The 15161-nt window shown below is 40.5% G+C and overlaps 1 protein-coding gene across 1 annotated transcript in view; it reads right to left on the bottom strand.

The window, feature by feature from the left end:
• Positions 1-553: 553 nt before the first annotated feature.
• LOC124150341 (protein draper-like) overlaps positions 554-15161 on the bottom strand; it is a gene marked incomplete at its 3' end in the record, with an annotated part of 51027 nt that continues 36419 nt past the window's right edge. The window contains exons 6-23 of the mRNA XM_048382143.1: positions 12380-12523; positions 12001-12147; positions 10580-10676; positions 10108-10166; positions 7510-7584; positions 6771-7084; positions 6524-6611; positions 6373-6440; positions 6150-6186; positions 5797-5897; positions 4840-4965; positions 4294-4439; positions 3962-4097; positions 2996-3142; positions 1483-1504; positions 1092-1126; positions 720-839; positions 554-622 (exon numbers count right to left, since the gene is read on the bottom strand). Of these exons, the coding sequence (XP_048238100.1) occupies positions 554-622; positions 720-839; positions 1092-1126; positions 1483-1504; positions 2996-3142; positions 3962-4097; positions 4294-4439; positions 4840-4965; positions 5797-5897; positions 6150-6186; positions 6373-6440; positions 6524-6611; positions 6771-7084; positions 7510-7584; positions 10108-10166; positions 10580-10676; positions 12001-12147; positions 12380-12523 (1931 nt within the window). The remainder of the gene's footprint in view (positions 623-719; positions 840-1091; positions 1127-1482; positions 1505-2995; positions 3143-3961; positions 4098-4293; positions 4440-4839; positions 4966-5796; positions 5898-6149; positions 6187-6372; positions 6441-6523; positions 6612-6770; positions 7085-7509; positions 7585-10107; positions 10167-10579; positions 10677-12000; positions 12148-12379; positions 12524-15161) is intronic.

The raw sequence follows: 15161 nt of genomic DNA, 5'->3' as shown, positions 1-15161 counted from the left end.
AAAAAGTAGGCGTCCCCATGGGCACCAGGTGTGCTCCCATCCTTGCTGATCTGTGTCGTTATGAACATGAATTGGAATATCTGATGGGATGGGTTCAATTAAAAGACATGGGAATTTCGCCAAGATGTTTAAGTCAAAGAACCGATTCTCTAGAAAAAACTAGAAATAAAAGACACAGTGAAACTGCCTCATCTCTTTTCATATTTACATGAACATCCAGAGTGACAAAAACCTGTCCACAAGACTGTATGATAAGAAGATGACTTCAACTTTCCAATAGTCAATTTTTTCCTTCATGTCGAACACATGGTCACCAGCTATTTGATCGTGACTTGTAGCCATATGCTTATGATATACTTGTACCCTGAATCGTACAATCGACTCATTTTCATAACAAGGAAAAGGGTATTGTGGCTTTTCTGAAACATGAAAAGATGACATACCGTGAAACGATTGTACAAGGATGTCGATGTAGTGCAAGCAAGGTGTCGATCAAAGCCATCCCACTTTGATCTCGAACACTTCCTGTCAAGTGGTGATGCTGAACAGTGATAGTGCGACTGCGCATGCTTGCTGTGAGTCTTGATGTTGTGACAGAGGATTCTGTTGATGGAAGGTATGTCTGCAACAGAAACAGTTCATGAATGCGTATTGTTATCTTTGTGTTCATCTTTGTTTGTTTGGAACGCAAAACAAGAACTACAATCTTCCTTTTGTACCTGATTGTCCTGTGCCCACGTGACCAGACTGCGAGACCTAGTCTTGTAAATTTGATTCCAAACTTCCTCTTTGTCCGGAAGTGACGTCAAGACGTAGAACCCATTTGTGGATACATGTGACTGACAACACAAACATAATACGATAAATCATCTTTGGTTAATTACAATGTTGACATTTCACATTGAATCCATAACTGTAGTCACTGCCTGCACGACATCTGCATTGAATGGAGTAAGCATAACCAATGCGTTCGTTTGTCTAATAATCCCCCCCACCCTATAAAAACATAACCGTCATAAACCAACAGACAGAAGCGAGTGCAGACCCAGAAAAAGAAAAAAAAACATTTTGTTTTACTAGTATTTACTTACAGGCATTGAAACAATGATGTCAATCTCAGTATTTTCTGGAATAGACAATATTTCATATTTACTAATCTTGGTCGCAATTGTGCCTTCAATAATACTCTTGTTATAAATGATCAACAATTATTAGATAAACAGAAATTAGAAGATCTTACAGTGAATAATTAATATTAGTGCGGAACCTTAAACTTGTCTTCGAACACTTTACAAACCATAACAGTTATAAGGGTAACGTTTTAACAGATGTCAACAGAAAGTATCTTCCGTTATTTAGAAAAGATACCCAAAACACTGTGCTTATTTAAAATTGTCCTATGGTCGCGGGTGGGTGTGGGGGTATATGTTTTTTTCAGGAAACACAGGACATCGTTTCCTTGTTATATTATCATCTACTCACGGGCAGGAGTACATTGAAGCACCTGGAACAGACACAATCTGGGCATGAGGAAATATAATTTTCTTTCCTTGCAAATGTTCAAAACGGCTGCATTACATATTTAAGAGAGGTTTCTTTTCAACCCCTGACGATTGAAATGTTTCATGAATACCAACTCTTGTACAGTATTAACAAACAACATACTCACACGCAAAAGAAACGCAAGTGGTTTTAAGCAAATGGTAACAAATACGGAATCATAAATTGATACGAGTTTTAGCATGTAGTGAAGCCTGATGGTGTTATCAATATTTTTGGTTGCATTTTGAAAGCCCCGAGTAAAAACGCACCATAAAAAACGAATTGCCAAAACGCACCATTTCAATGAATATGTGGGTATCATGCACCCATTTCTCGCGAAATCTAAAATGCACGAACTGTCACGAACTGTAGTAAGTATAAAACTGTGGCCGATTCTTGGACCTACCACTCCTTGGTCAAAAAGGCCACGCCTCACTCAAATTCAGAGAAACCAGGCTATCGGACGTTTGGAAGCTGTAGAGTCTGTCTAAGATGTTGCCCGTCATTTCAACGTTAACATAACCACAATTTATCGTCTCCTGCATCGATACAATGCTACACAGACCACAAATGACCTTCCTCGGAGCGGTCGTCCTAGGGTCACCACACCTCGACAAGATCGGCAGATTTCCCGTCAACACCAGCGACATCCGTTCCTAACTGTAAGTGCAAGTGCTCGACAGACCATAGGAACACATAATCAACACATTAGCCGGGACGCTGTGATCCGACGTCTCCGTTCCAACAACCTCAGATGTCGCCGACCAGCACGTCGTCCTGTTCTCCAACAACGGCATCGACAGGCACGACTTCAGTGGGCACAGGGTCATCACAATGGGCGTCATCGTGAGTGGACCTAGCGTCATGATATGGGCAGGGATTGAACTTATTTCGAGACTTGGACTCATGTGCTTTCTGAATGTTTGTCAAGGTCGGGGACACGGCGTCACTGCTCAGCGGTATATCGACCAAGTGATCAGACCCCACGTTGTTCCATTTTTTGCACAACATCAACAACACATTTTCCAGCAGGACAACGCTCGTCCCCATGTTGCCAGTGCTACCATGGCCTTTCTGCAACAACACAACATCCGTGTTCTACCGTGGCCAGTCCTCAGCCCTGATCTGAACCCCATCGAACACTTGTGGGATGAGGTTCAAAGGCGTCTGCACAATGTGCGCCCAGTCCCTACAACTGCCGATGTGTGCAGGAGGATCCATAGGGCCTTCACAAATCGTCTGATCTACTCAATGTACAGGAGATGTGTGGCAGTGATCAATGCTAATGGTGGTCACATCAGGTATTGACTGACATTTTGGGTATTGACCCGAAACTGTGTAAGCCCTTAACATTTGAAAAAAACAATTATGTCATCTGCCTTTTAATCCATTAATCTGTCTTCAGACAAATTTGTGTCAATCTTGCCCTAATACTATTTCTTGTCTTTATTACCTCAAGATGTTGTTGCACAGTCTTGTTTCCCATCGTGAGGTTAGCAAGGTGGCCAAGATCCACTCCCTTCAGCGTACGGGAGTCCAGAGTCATGTTTCCGTCTGCCGCCGCCCTTGCCACCGCCTGGTACACGAACAGGTACTGATCCTGTTGGTAAGATTCATCAGCGCTAGACTGAATGTGAACTTGTCAAATAAATATGGTGTTTATATCTCATTATAGCTCATCGGAGGATTTCGGGTGCAGGCAGGGGACACTTTTTTGACATTTTTGTTGACGTATGTTCAATACAAAGTAAACACAATTTACAGATAACAACTTGTTTAATACTGTAAAGGCGACGTTCGGTATAGATCCTTATACCGTCAGTCTTGCTTGACAATGGTATAAGGATCTTTACCGAAACGTCGCCTTTATAGTATTAAAGAAGTTGTTATCCATAAATTGTGTCTACTTTGACATCCGTAAACTTCTAAGTAATCAAACAATTCGTATGTTCATTAGTTAAGCCACATGCCTGATCACATCCCATCTTACCTTGTAGGACAAGCTAAAGTTAAACATTTTGGTAAAATTACCTATTTTTGACTCTGCCAATACAAATACAGTTTCATAAATTTCCCATTATCCGCTACATCGGTGTACAATTGAAACAAGATATACACAATCGTCTTCAAGCTCCTCAGCAACACGGCGTCGCATAATGTGTATTGACATTGACTTAAGATGTATGTGATGCTCTCAGCCTGAACATAAATATAACGATTATCTCACGAAACTGTTTCCGTTGGGCGTTAAAGGTAAAATAGAGGTGAAATTTAAATGAATGCGTCACTGATGAGAGCAGCAAATTATGATATGATATTATATTATTCATTCTTGTAAATATTTACAACATTAACAGGTGATACAAAGATCTTTCTGTTCATCCGTTTAACCTATCACACATGTGCATTCAACACCAACTTTTGATTGTATCATGCCTTTCCTCTGACTTCTCAAGTTGGAGACGAAGCTGACAACGTCCACAGCGCATTCTGTTGTTGCCTGCTCCGCGAGACTATCAATAGCGATGTACGTGCCTGTCTGGCCAATGCCGGCGCTGATTGTGGATGACACAGACAGTATAGATACACATGCTACGTGAACACGACATGTCAAAATAGTAATATTCACTGACAATTGACACTTTGCTTACACCAAAATGTATTTTATCAAAACAAATCTCTCAAAATGAAATGTGTTCAGAAATACCCATTGATTGCTTCGAATAAGGACTACCATTCGTCAACACGCACCTGCAGTGAACGGTGATTGGTTGCTTTTGTTTTCCAGCTAGTTCCTTGATCTTCCACCTGAACTCCAAGAATGCATACATATCTGGAACACTACGATCCAGCCAGGTTGTAAAATGGAAATGACGCACGTGCCGCTTCGTTGTCTTCTAAATAACACAATATTGATATACTTTGCGTTAGATGTTCAACAATGTTGTCAGGTGGTATAAAGCTGATGTACCTGATTCGAATTTTAGTACTCTTAGTGAGTGAGTGAGTTGGGTTTAACGCCGCCTTTAACAATAGTCCAGTTATATCACGGCGTGTCAGCTTAATGTGGGAAGAAAGTCCGAAGTGATGCAGGTCTCAGACGTTTACCACTTCAGTGAAACCCAAGAGCACGGGTATGGTGCTGACAAACCTAGAAACATAATCGGGGCGAACCGGGATTCGAACCCACAATCACAGGTTTCTTTCGTGCCTAAGGGACGCAACTCTGCACAGTGTAGTACTCTTAACTTATAAGAGTTCAGGCAATGCAATGCTTCTAAATAAAGGCATGTATACCTTCTTGTGTTGCACAGTCAGCTTTGCGAGTGTGTAGTTTGCAAGACATGTTTCTGTCTCCATGGTTACCGTGATGTCACCGTATGAGTCCTGGTCTTTTTCCGGCCAGTAACGAAGACAATTCATCTGCAATAGAACAGTACCAATGATATGTTTCTACATGTAAAATGCTATAAAAGCCGCAAGGATAATATTTTGCAGATAAGCGCAGGCATCCATGTTTGTAACGTCATGGGTAAATGTTTGTATGACGTCATGGGTAAATGTGCACAGGGAGCGTTATGCATCCAACACAACAGATGTAAAGCCACCCGGTGTTTGTTATTAACTCAGTACCAAGAAGACATGAAACAATGTTAACTTCGTGTTCGTCTACGCAGAGAAAGCATCTCCATTTAAGGGTCACCTGTTTTGTGATCATGAATTACAATCTCAGATTTGCCTTGATAAAGATTCTTGGTTTATCAGCATTATATCCATTCTCCTGGGTTTCGCCAAACTGGTGAACATCTGTATAATGCAGATTCTACCATGACCTTGTAAAAGCCTCGACTTTACACAGACAAATTGAGAGGTTTCAAATCACACTCAAAAATCTGACTGAAACAGCTGATTAGACGCCCGCATCACCATAAAGATAATATTTATTCAAAAAGATTACTTACTCATCTTTGGTAAGCATTTTTTTAAATATTGATATTTTAATTTTTAATGAAACACAATGCAGAATAAGGACAACAATCAACATATGTGTGGCAAAATATTCTGGGCATGACACACCACAGCAATCGACAAGGAGAATGTATTTTCAAACCTTTGCATTTTACGCCCAGTGGAATCTGTTTTGGCGGATAAACGAAAATGGTCACTCTTTTGCGTTGACGTTACATATTTTATGAACTTATCTAATATTACAAACGTATTAGTTTGGCTAACTACTATTACGTCTATTCGTACCTTGCCCCCTTCCTCGAGTCCCGTCACCATGACGATCGTAGTGCATCCTTCCTGCCAGATCATCCTCCAGAAATCCTCAACCACATCAGGCTTGTAGGGCCCTTAAAACACATTGTGTCACGCGTAGCTATTATCTAGTCAGTAACGATCAAATACTGATTCGGCAAATCAGTAAAGAAGTTTGTTTAAAGTTTGTACCAGCGGCAAAGCCTTATATAGAATAAAGGAATGTTGGTATGTATTAGAATACTCTGGTGAAAAGAAAGCAGTTTTAACAATAGGTCATATGTGAAGAATAAGTATAGGTATTCCATAGTTCTTCTATTAAATGTCAAAATTGTAATATGTCATACCTTGTGCAGCGATGTATTTCCTCTCAGTCTTGTAGCCCTTAAACAATGTCAGCAGGAAAGGTGAAAGTGTTTGAATCATAACAATCCCTAACAATCGTTAAGTAACTATACCAGTATTGCAGCAGATAAAATGTTAACATCAAAATGAAGAGTTTCCATATTCTCTTCTTACAACTATTTAATTATGTCATGCCACTAACGCAGATAAATAATCGTCACTCACGTCCATGTAGCTGGCATTGATGTAGTTGCTGGTCTGGCCATCGTTTAACACCACCCGGTTGTAGTCATCTAAGACAAAGAACAACTGTTCATGTCTCAGTTTGTGTTTGTGTTTGTGTATAAGTTTATGTCTAGATTCAAATTAAACTTACATGGGTAGTAGGATTTAAATCTGTTTTTCCCTTTGTTTTGTGGTAGCTGGGAGTCATTGTAACAGTGCATGAAGCCATCTGGCAAATTCTGAAAATAAATGAGACAAGAACCGGAGTCTATCATGTGTGTCGGACTACATCACTGCCATGTGTTTACGAGTCATTACAAAATAAAGAATATTGTGTTCGACAAGAAAGCTGATAATCACATTACAACAACAGAAGCTGTTTGGTCTTGAATACTGACCTTAAATTCCTCCTCTGCTTCTCTAGGATGTTCCTCCAGTTGACGTTCAAAGTCCTCCAGATCTGACACTTGAATCATTCGACCGACGCAAGGGCTATGGCGGGTAGGATAGTTAGCATGTGGATGATCACTCTCTCTCAACAGGCCGTGAATAGGGTCAGTGTAGCCCTCCTCTTCGGAAATAGTCTCATACACAGAAGTTTCTGTAATCGTGCGTCCACCCGATTCGTGATTTACTCCTTCCAAATTCACATTTGTTAGGCCTGAAACTGATCCATGTTCGCCCTCATCTCCAAGCCGCTCATAAACACTCTCTGAAAGAACATATAGTCGTATCTAAATAGATTGCTGAAGGAATATTTCTCACCTGTAGACACAGTGTTTTCCTTCATTTGCAAGACACGGGTGTCCCAGTCGTCTGAGGCGCCGCAATGCGCCGTGCACAGTTGCGTCCCTTAGACACGCCACACGAGGGTTCGAATCCCGGTTCATCCCGATTATGTTTCTAGGTTTCTCAGCATCATACCCGTGCTCGTGGCAAACTTCTAAGACCTGCATCACCACGGGTGTAACTCCCACATCAAGTTGAGACGCCGTGATATCGCTGGAAAAATGCTTAAAGCTGCGTTAACCGCAACTCACTCACTCACCCACTAACATTTCATTAGCAATGAAGTAAAATCACATTGGAATATGTTAACAACATTTACAGAACTAAACGTATTTTCGAAATGTATACCCTCCATTGACTCTTGTTGGAATTCAGGTTGACACAGTTGTGAATAGTGCAAGTCAGCCCCACTTGATGGTCTCACTGCAAATAAACCGAAGTCAATTTCATATTTTATCATATTTTAAAGTATGAAGTACTGTATTCATTGATAACAATGTAAACCATATCAATAACACTTTTGATCCGTTTTACAGTAGTAGTAGCAGTAGTAGTAGTAGTAGCAGCAGCAGCAGCAGTAGTAGTAGTAGTAGTAGATGGAATTGAAAGAAGCAGCAATGGATTCAAACACAAATGACATACATTTTTAACATTTTCTTATAAGAGCCAAGGATTTAAGACATAATCTCAATGTCAGTGTTAATTTTGGTGATGGTTCTTTACTCCTGGATGGTACAGAAATGAGTGTCAGCCAAGCGAAGTGACATATCAAGTGACTCAGTTTTTTCAAGGAGAGGTTATCTAAACGATCACTGCATCGAGTTTATGTGCAGTGTGTTGAGAAAATCAGCAACCTTGTAGAGGCCTTCGCTTGAATGAAGTAGGCTGGCATGGTTTTCTGTATGTTTTCTGTGTGTTGCTTAGTACCAGTCATTTCCCACACGATGCAGTCAATGTGTGATTTTGCATTAAACGTAAATATGAAATGTAGATTATGCAATGAATTTAATGAGACTGTACAACACAGTGTCAGTGGATGCCAAGATGTGGCACAAACACAGTATCTTAAGCGACATGATGAAGTTTCTCGAACGTTTTATTGCCATCTTTTTAATGCCTGTGGTATTGACACAGAGGTCCATCCATGGTACGACCCAGAATATGTAGAGGGTGTTATGGAAAATTCTTTGGAATAGGCCCGTATAGAGCCTCAGACCTATCGAGGCCAACAAACCTGATCTTGTCCGTTTGGATAAATCCAATGAAATAATTTATATCACATACACTTGAGAAACCCTCAGAACGCTCAACACCACACTCAAAGAATATCAGACCTCTATCAACAACAAGACCTGAAATCAGCTATTTCCAAGCACATCCTCAAGCACCAAGGCCATAACATCATGTGGGAAGCCACCAAAGTCCTGTCTACCAACAACTGGCGACAAAGAAAACTACAAGAAGCTATTGACATCAGGAGACACCAGCCAGCCATGAACCGTAATCAGGGAATCTATCTGCCAGGTGCCTGGGACGTATTGCTTTGATCTTTGTCAGTGGTAATTATCTAGCTGGCTTCCATTTGTGTATTGTCATTTCCATTCTGTTACCTATCAGTGTTAATCATCCCAGGCCTCCCGTTGGCCCATTGTCCATTGCCTATTATCAGTCAGTGCTAATTATCAGTCAGTCAAGTGTTGGCGCTCCTTTTCTCCATTGCTTATCACATATAAGTGCGAATTATCTATTGGCTCCCCCTTGTTAAGTTTCCACCTTTGTTATCTGATTGCTTTTGTTGTTCTTACAGGTACAAAGTGATGTTCTATGCATTTATCATTTATTCACCTGATAAGGAGTAAGTATATACTCCAAAACGTTACATCCATAGATTCTCTTCCTTATGTGTATCATTTCTCAACACCTTTCAAAGATTTGATGTGAATGCATAGTTTTGCACAAGCATCCCATTAATGGAATGGATTAAAACATCTAGCAATTTCTTAAATCGTTTCGCAAAAAAACGTAATGCTCATTCATTAAAAAAACAGATGCTCAAACATAGAAAGAAATGTGAAGATGATTTAAATGTTATTCATATGTTTGTTATTGTGATTATTTCATTTTCTACCAGAGACAGCATTTTATAATGTTGTTTCATACTTGTACAAAATAGTCACATGTTCTGATGGTGCTCTTTTGATTGAACCATAAAGCATGTTGAGGCCCATGTCATTCCAACAGATAATGCTGAACTGTTTCAGATGAATTATCGACACATTGGTCACATAGAGGGGATACCTCCTTGTCAATACTCCTGCAGGCATTCAATACACGATGACCAAGACGAGGTATAGTCAACAACTTCATCACGCCTCGTACGACGACAAACTTTACAGATGTGTTTAACTGTTGGGCAAAGTGTGTGTATATGTCGTCCCACAAATCTTGCCACGTTATGGAGACCGACTTTGGAATGGTATAATCGAAATACTTTTTGAAGGACAGAATTCAGAGTATTTACTAAATTTACAGAATTTCATAACGCTTTGACATGTGAACAGGCTGATTCTTTACAAATGCAACGTATCATAGACTAGAGTAGCTTCCCGTTAACAGTAGTGAGCTGGCCTATTGATTGTCGCAAAAGATATTGACTGACTAAGTTATCTTTTAGCTTTATGACATTGTCTTGAAAACATGTATAGACAATTGAATTTTGCCTGTTCAGTAGCAAAACCACTGTCGGATATAAAAACCAAACCATATTACCCGTTGTCACTGTCTGATACTTGATATTACCATAGCAAAACACAAGTATATATCTCATAATTAAACGTATTATCTATCTTAACAGACAGTTGCAAGTGTATATGTACATTGATAGGAAACTCAGCACTGACCTGAACCCGACCTACAGATCACTGTGCCAGGTGCACGTTGACTTACCTTCAGAGTTGTGTACGGTTTGCTGTGCAGACTCCATTGCTGTACGTTTCCTACTTTTTCTGAAATAGATTTATTCTCATTTTTCCGGGACCTACCAAGAAATCACAGGGCAAGAGAGGATGGCCTGTTGTCAGCGTCGCACAATGTGAATATGCACGCCAAGACACGTGAATTACGAATGGAGATTTATTAAATCTGGGTATAGATGTTGATAAATGTTTGATTGAAAATAGAGAGAACTACTTTGGAATTTATTATTTCAAAACAGTCAGACACTACTTAAATATAGGAGAATAAATAAAAGCATCAAAACCATTTCATGGACCGTTCTTCCAGAATTATTATTGAAGTTAATTTATCAGACGGGTCTTTTCACCAATATCTAATACAAGGCAGGTAAAATAGGCAGGAGGTGAACTATAAGCGACACAACACTTGATAGGAGGGATTCGCGAATATTTAGAAAACTGACCTGATTCGGACGATGATGAGAACAATCAGCATGGCTATCAGTACTATGGCAACTAAACCTGCTGCTAGAGGTATCACAGCCACAGAGGTCGAGGCAGCTGGAACACACAATGGAATTATTTACCGTTAGTGATTATCTGATGTTTTGGGCCCATTTAAAAAAAATGAACTTGTTTGTTGTTTTCAAGAAAGCAGGTACATACATCATAAATCTATAGAGAGAGTGTCTAAGTTGAGTACCTACAGACAGACAATGTAGTGACAGTCTCTTCTCGAGTGTCCAACTGCAACAACTAGCGCTGTAGATAGATGCAATGGCCGAGCAGTTGCATCCAAAAGTGGGAGAGATATGACAATCAATATTAAGAGAAAAGGTACAGATAATCGACGTGCAAAGAATATGCGGGACCCCCACCCCCACCACCCCACCCCCTGTATAAAATGGACTTGTCCGACATTGCCGAGGTCGGGTTACGGGTAGGTATTTTTAAAGATTATATATTTTATCGACATCCTTAAAGAGGCTGGATATAATACTGATATCTCATTATATGAAATAAACGTCGTTGTTTATCGAACAATAACACAATTAACAGCACAAGTTCACCTCGAAAAGCTGTTTTCTATCAATTTTCAATTCATTTTAATTCTTTTACAATGGCAGATTGAAACATTTCGGCAAGTGGAATTCGTTGAAGCAGTATCACTCGGGATGTATGTGGTTTTATGCGTCCCTTGACAGGTTTTATACCTCTCGCCTCCGGCTCGTTGAATGCAACCTAGCTTGGGACGTATAACACATCATATACCGCTAGTGAGTGAGTGAGTGAGTATTTATGCCGCTTTTAGCAATATTCCAGCATTATCACGGCGGGGGACACCAGAAATGGGTTCCACACACTGTATCCATGTCGGGAATCGAACCCGGGTCTTCGGCGTGACGAGCGAACGCTTTAACCACTAAGCTACCCGACCGCCCCTATAACGGTAGTGATATTGCTACAACTTCTAACACAGGAGAAACAAATATGCATAATACCATACTATGTCTTTTGTCAAGTAAATTCTGAACGGGTAGGGAAAGAATCAAGTTTTGTTAGCTGTCCCTTCAAATACACCATCACGATTCGATAGCCCCCTCCACAGTTTTGTACTTCAGCCTGATTCTGTCCACGCGAATGATATCTGTAAACGCAATTTCTTCTCTTTAAGATTCGTGTACCGAATATCAATCTTAAGTACTTAAAGTTGCGTCAGATATTTCAAGAGGAAGCACAAATTGTTGCACACCAACTGATTTGAGTTCCTGTCTGTTTTCTACTGCAACGTAAGTGTGTGGTATTCTATTCTGGGCTGAACTGTGTGATTGATGGAATGTATTCCATCGTTTTATCTGAAAAACAATGTTCATACAAAACATACCTTGTGTGCAGTCATCACCCGTCCACCCCACGAGACACCCAGTGTCACATGACCCGTTGTAGCGGTCACATGATGGGTTGGTGCCAGCACACTTCCTCCCGATACATGTTTTCTTACAGTCGACACCATAGTTGCCGCCATCGCATTCTGACATAAAGTTGGTTAACATTCCGTTTTTTGAGTATGTTTACTTTCATTATAAATCAAACATGACAAGTTCTCTAAAAGGAGGGATACTGACATTTGTTTCCAGATCAGCTGAACAGTATAAAACGACATTTTTAACTGACGTGATAAAAAGACATCCATTACATTGAGGTGAAGACGAAAGGCTGATGCTGTTCACCGTGGACACAAGGTACAATGAATGTAGATTAACCTCTGCTGCAGTCTTCTCCCGTCCATCCGGCCTTACATCCGGGTTCACACTTCCCAGTCACGTGATGACATGGCGGAGTTCCCTGACAGTTTCTGTCCTGACATTTGTTCGCACATGCGTCTCCGTAAGTACCTTGGCTACATTCTGTAAATACGTAGTGGACGTTATATGGACAATGAAGCATATTGTGATGCATTTGAGATCAAAAGGTGAGATACGTTAGAAAGATAGTTCGAAAAAAGCATTTGTTTCACAACATTTGGACTTAACTATCAGAATGTTCCAGAATGAGGACTGGAAATGTTCCAGAATGCTGGCTAAAAGAAACCATGAAGTACACTGAATAACATCTTTTCATCATATGAATAACACTGAAGGCAATCATGAAAAGAGAAGTAGCAGGTTACACCTCGGGTGCAGTCACTGCCTCTCCATCCTTGAAGGCATGCAGCGACACACGACCCGCAATGACAATCACATGGTGTGGTGCCAGGTCCACACTTTCGTTCCGCACAGGCTTTGTTACAGTTTATTCCATAGTTCCCTGTGCCACACTCTGTAGTACACATGGAGATCGACACGAAAACCACAAATTGATGTTTGACGAGACATAAAGTGCTGTTTAATGATGTGCTAATAAAGTGTTCAGTTGATGTTGAAAGAAATGTTGTCTCAACATGATCACAGAACTAGCAATGTTTCTGTTCAGTACCTTTTACGAGTTATAACCCCACATACAAATAACTATTTATCAAATAGCCCATTTGTAATTGGGCCACATTCGTCCTAACAGTTAACGATTTTACTTAAGTTTGAAGTGAACGCACATTTAGCCATACCTGTGTGGTCTATTGTGTTAGTCCAGTAATTTCATGTCCACGTCTCCAATATATCAGTGGTTTTGAAGCAAAACAAACGTTCAAAATTGTTTCGCCACAAAGTCAACAGTAATATATCATGACTGTCAACATTGTCATTATACTATCAAAATAATGGTTGTAAAATATCAAAATATAAACTTTTGAACATAATCACCATGTTGTGTATTTGGTATTTTTAGCATAAAATTCCAAAAGACCTCCTCACCTGTATCACACCTATCTCCCCGCCACCCTGGTCTACAGTCTCCAGGACACACCCCACTGACTGGGTCACACTACACCTGACAGTAAGACCTCCTCACCTGTATCACACCTGTCTCCCTGCCACCCCGGTCTACAGTCTCCAGGACACACACCACTGACTGGACAATACTACGCCTGACAGTAAGACCTCCTATCCTGTATCACATCTGTCTCCCTGCCACCCTGGTCTACAGTCTCCAGGACACACACCACTGACTAGGTCACACTACAACTGTGTTTTTTTGTTTTCATGAAGCAGGTACATACATGAAATCTACATAGAGTGTCTAAGTTGAGTACCTACAGACAGACAATGTAGTGACAGTCTCTTCTCGAGTGTCCAACTGCAACACCTAACGCTGTAGATAGATGCAATGGCCGAGCAATCGCATCCAAAAGTGGGAGAGATATGAAAATCAGTATTGAGAGGGTACAGATAATCGACGTGCAAAGAATATGCGGGAAAGACCAAATTTGACCCCCTTGTATAAAATGGACTTGTCCGACATTGCCGAGGGCGGATTATTTCAGGGAGTCATCATTATTTAAATACGGATAGGTATTTTAAAGATTGTACATTTTATCGACATCTTTAAAGAGGCTGGGCATAATACTGATATCTCATAATATGAAATAGACGACTTGCAGTCGTTGTTTATAGAACAATAAAACTGGAGATGCCCTCATGGTTTATTCTCCCTGCAATGTTTTATTGTACGACAAACAACTCCCACTCGTTGTTTATTTCTTAACTTTACCTCCATTTCTGAGTGGGAGAATACATCCCTCACAAACCACTAGGAGCAAAAGGCTGCACGTCCCTTACAAGTCAATGCACGTCATGGGACACAACACAATTAACAGCACAAGTTCACCTCGGAAAGCTGTTTTCTATCAATTTTCAATTCATTTTAATTCTTTTACAATGGCAGATTGAAACATTTCGGCAAGATAAATTCGTTGAAGCAGTATCACCTGGGATGTATGTGGTTTTATGCGTCCCTTGACAGGTTTTATACCACTCGCCTCCGGCTCGTTGAATGCAACCTAGCTTGGGACGCATAACACATCATATACCGCTACAACTTCTAACACAGGAGAAACAAATATGCATAATACCATAATATGTCTTATGTCAAGTAAATTCTGAACGGGTAGGGAAAGAATCAAGTTTTGTTAGCTGTCCCTTCAAATACACCATCACGATTCTATAGCCCCCTCCACAGTTTTGTACTTCCGCCTGATTCTGCCCACGCTAATGATATCTGTAAACGCAATTTCTTCTCTTTAAGATTCGTGTACCGAATATCAATCTTAAGTACTTAAAGTTGCGCCTCTGATATTTCAAGAGGAAGCACAAATTGTTGCACACCAACTGATTTGAGTTCCTGTCTGTTTTCTACTGCAACGTAAGTGTGTGGTATTCTATTCTGGGCTGAACTGAGTGATTGATGGAATGTATTCCATCGTTTCATCTGAAAAACAATGTACATACAAAACATACCTTGTGTGCAGTCATCACCCGTCCAACCCACGAGACACCCAGTGTCACATGACCCGTTGTAGCGGTCACATGATGAGTTGGTGCCAGCACACTTCCTCCCGATACATGTTTTCTTACAGTCGACACCATAGTGGCTGGCGTTGCATTCTGACAT

The sequence above is a fragment of the Haliotis rufescens genome, unplaced genomic scaffold (assembly GCF_023055435.1).
Source record: "Haliotis rufescens isolate VD_foot unplaced genomic scaffold, xgHalRufe1.0.p SCAF_4, whole genome shotgun sequence".
In the NCBI taxonomy this organism is placed as follows: domain Eukaryota; kingdom Metazoa; phylum Mollusca; class Gastropoda; order Lepetellida; family Haliotidae; genus Haliotis; species Haliotis rufescens.
This window is presented reverse-complemented; position numbering and strand designations above follow the sequence as displayed.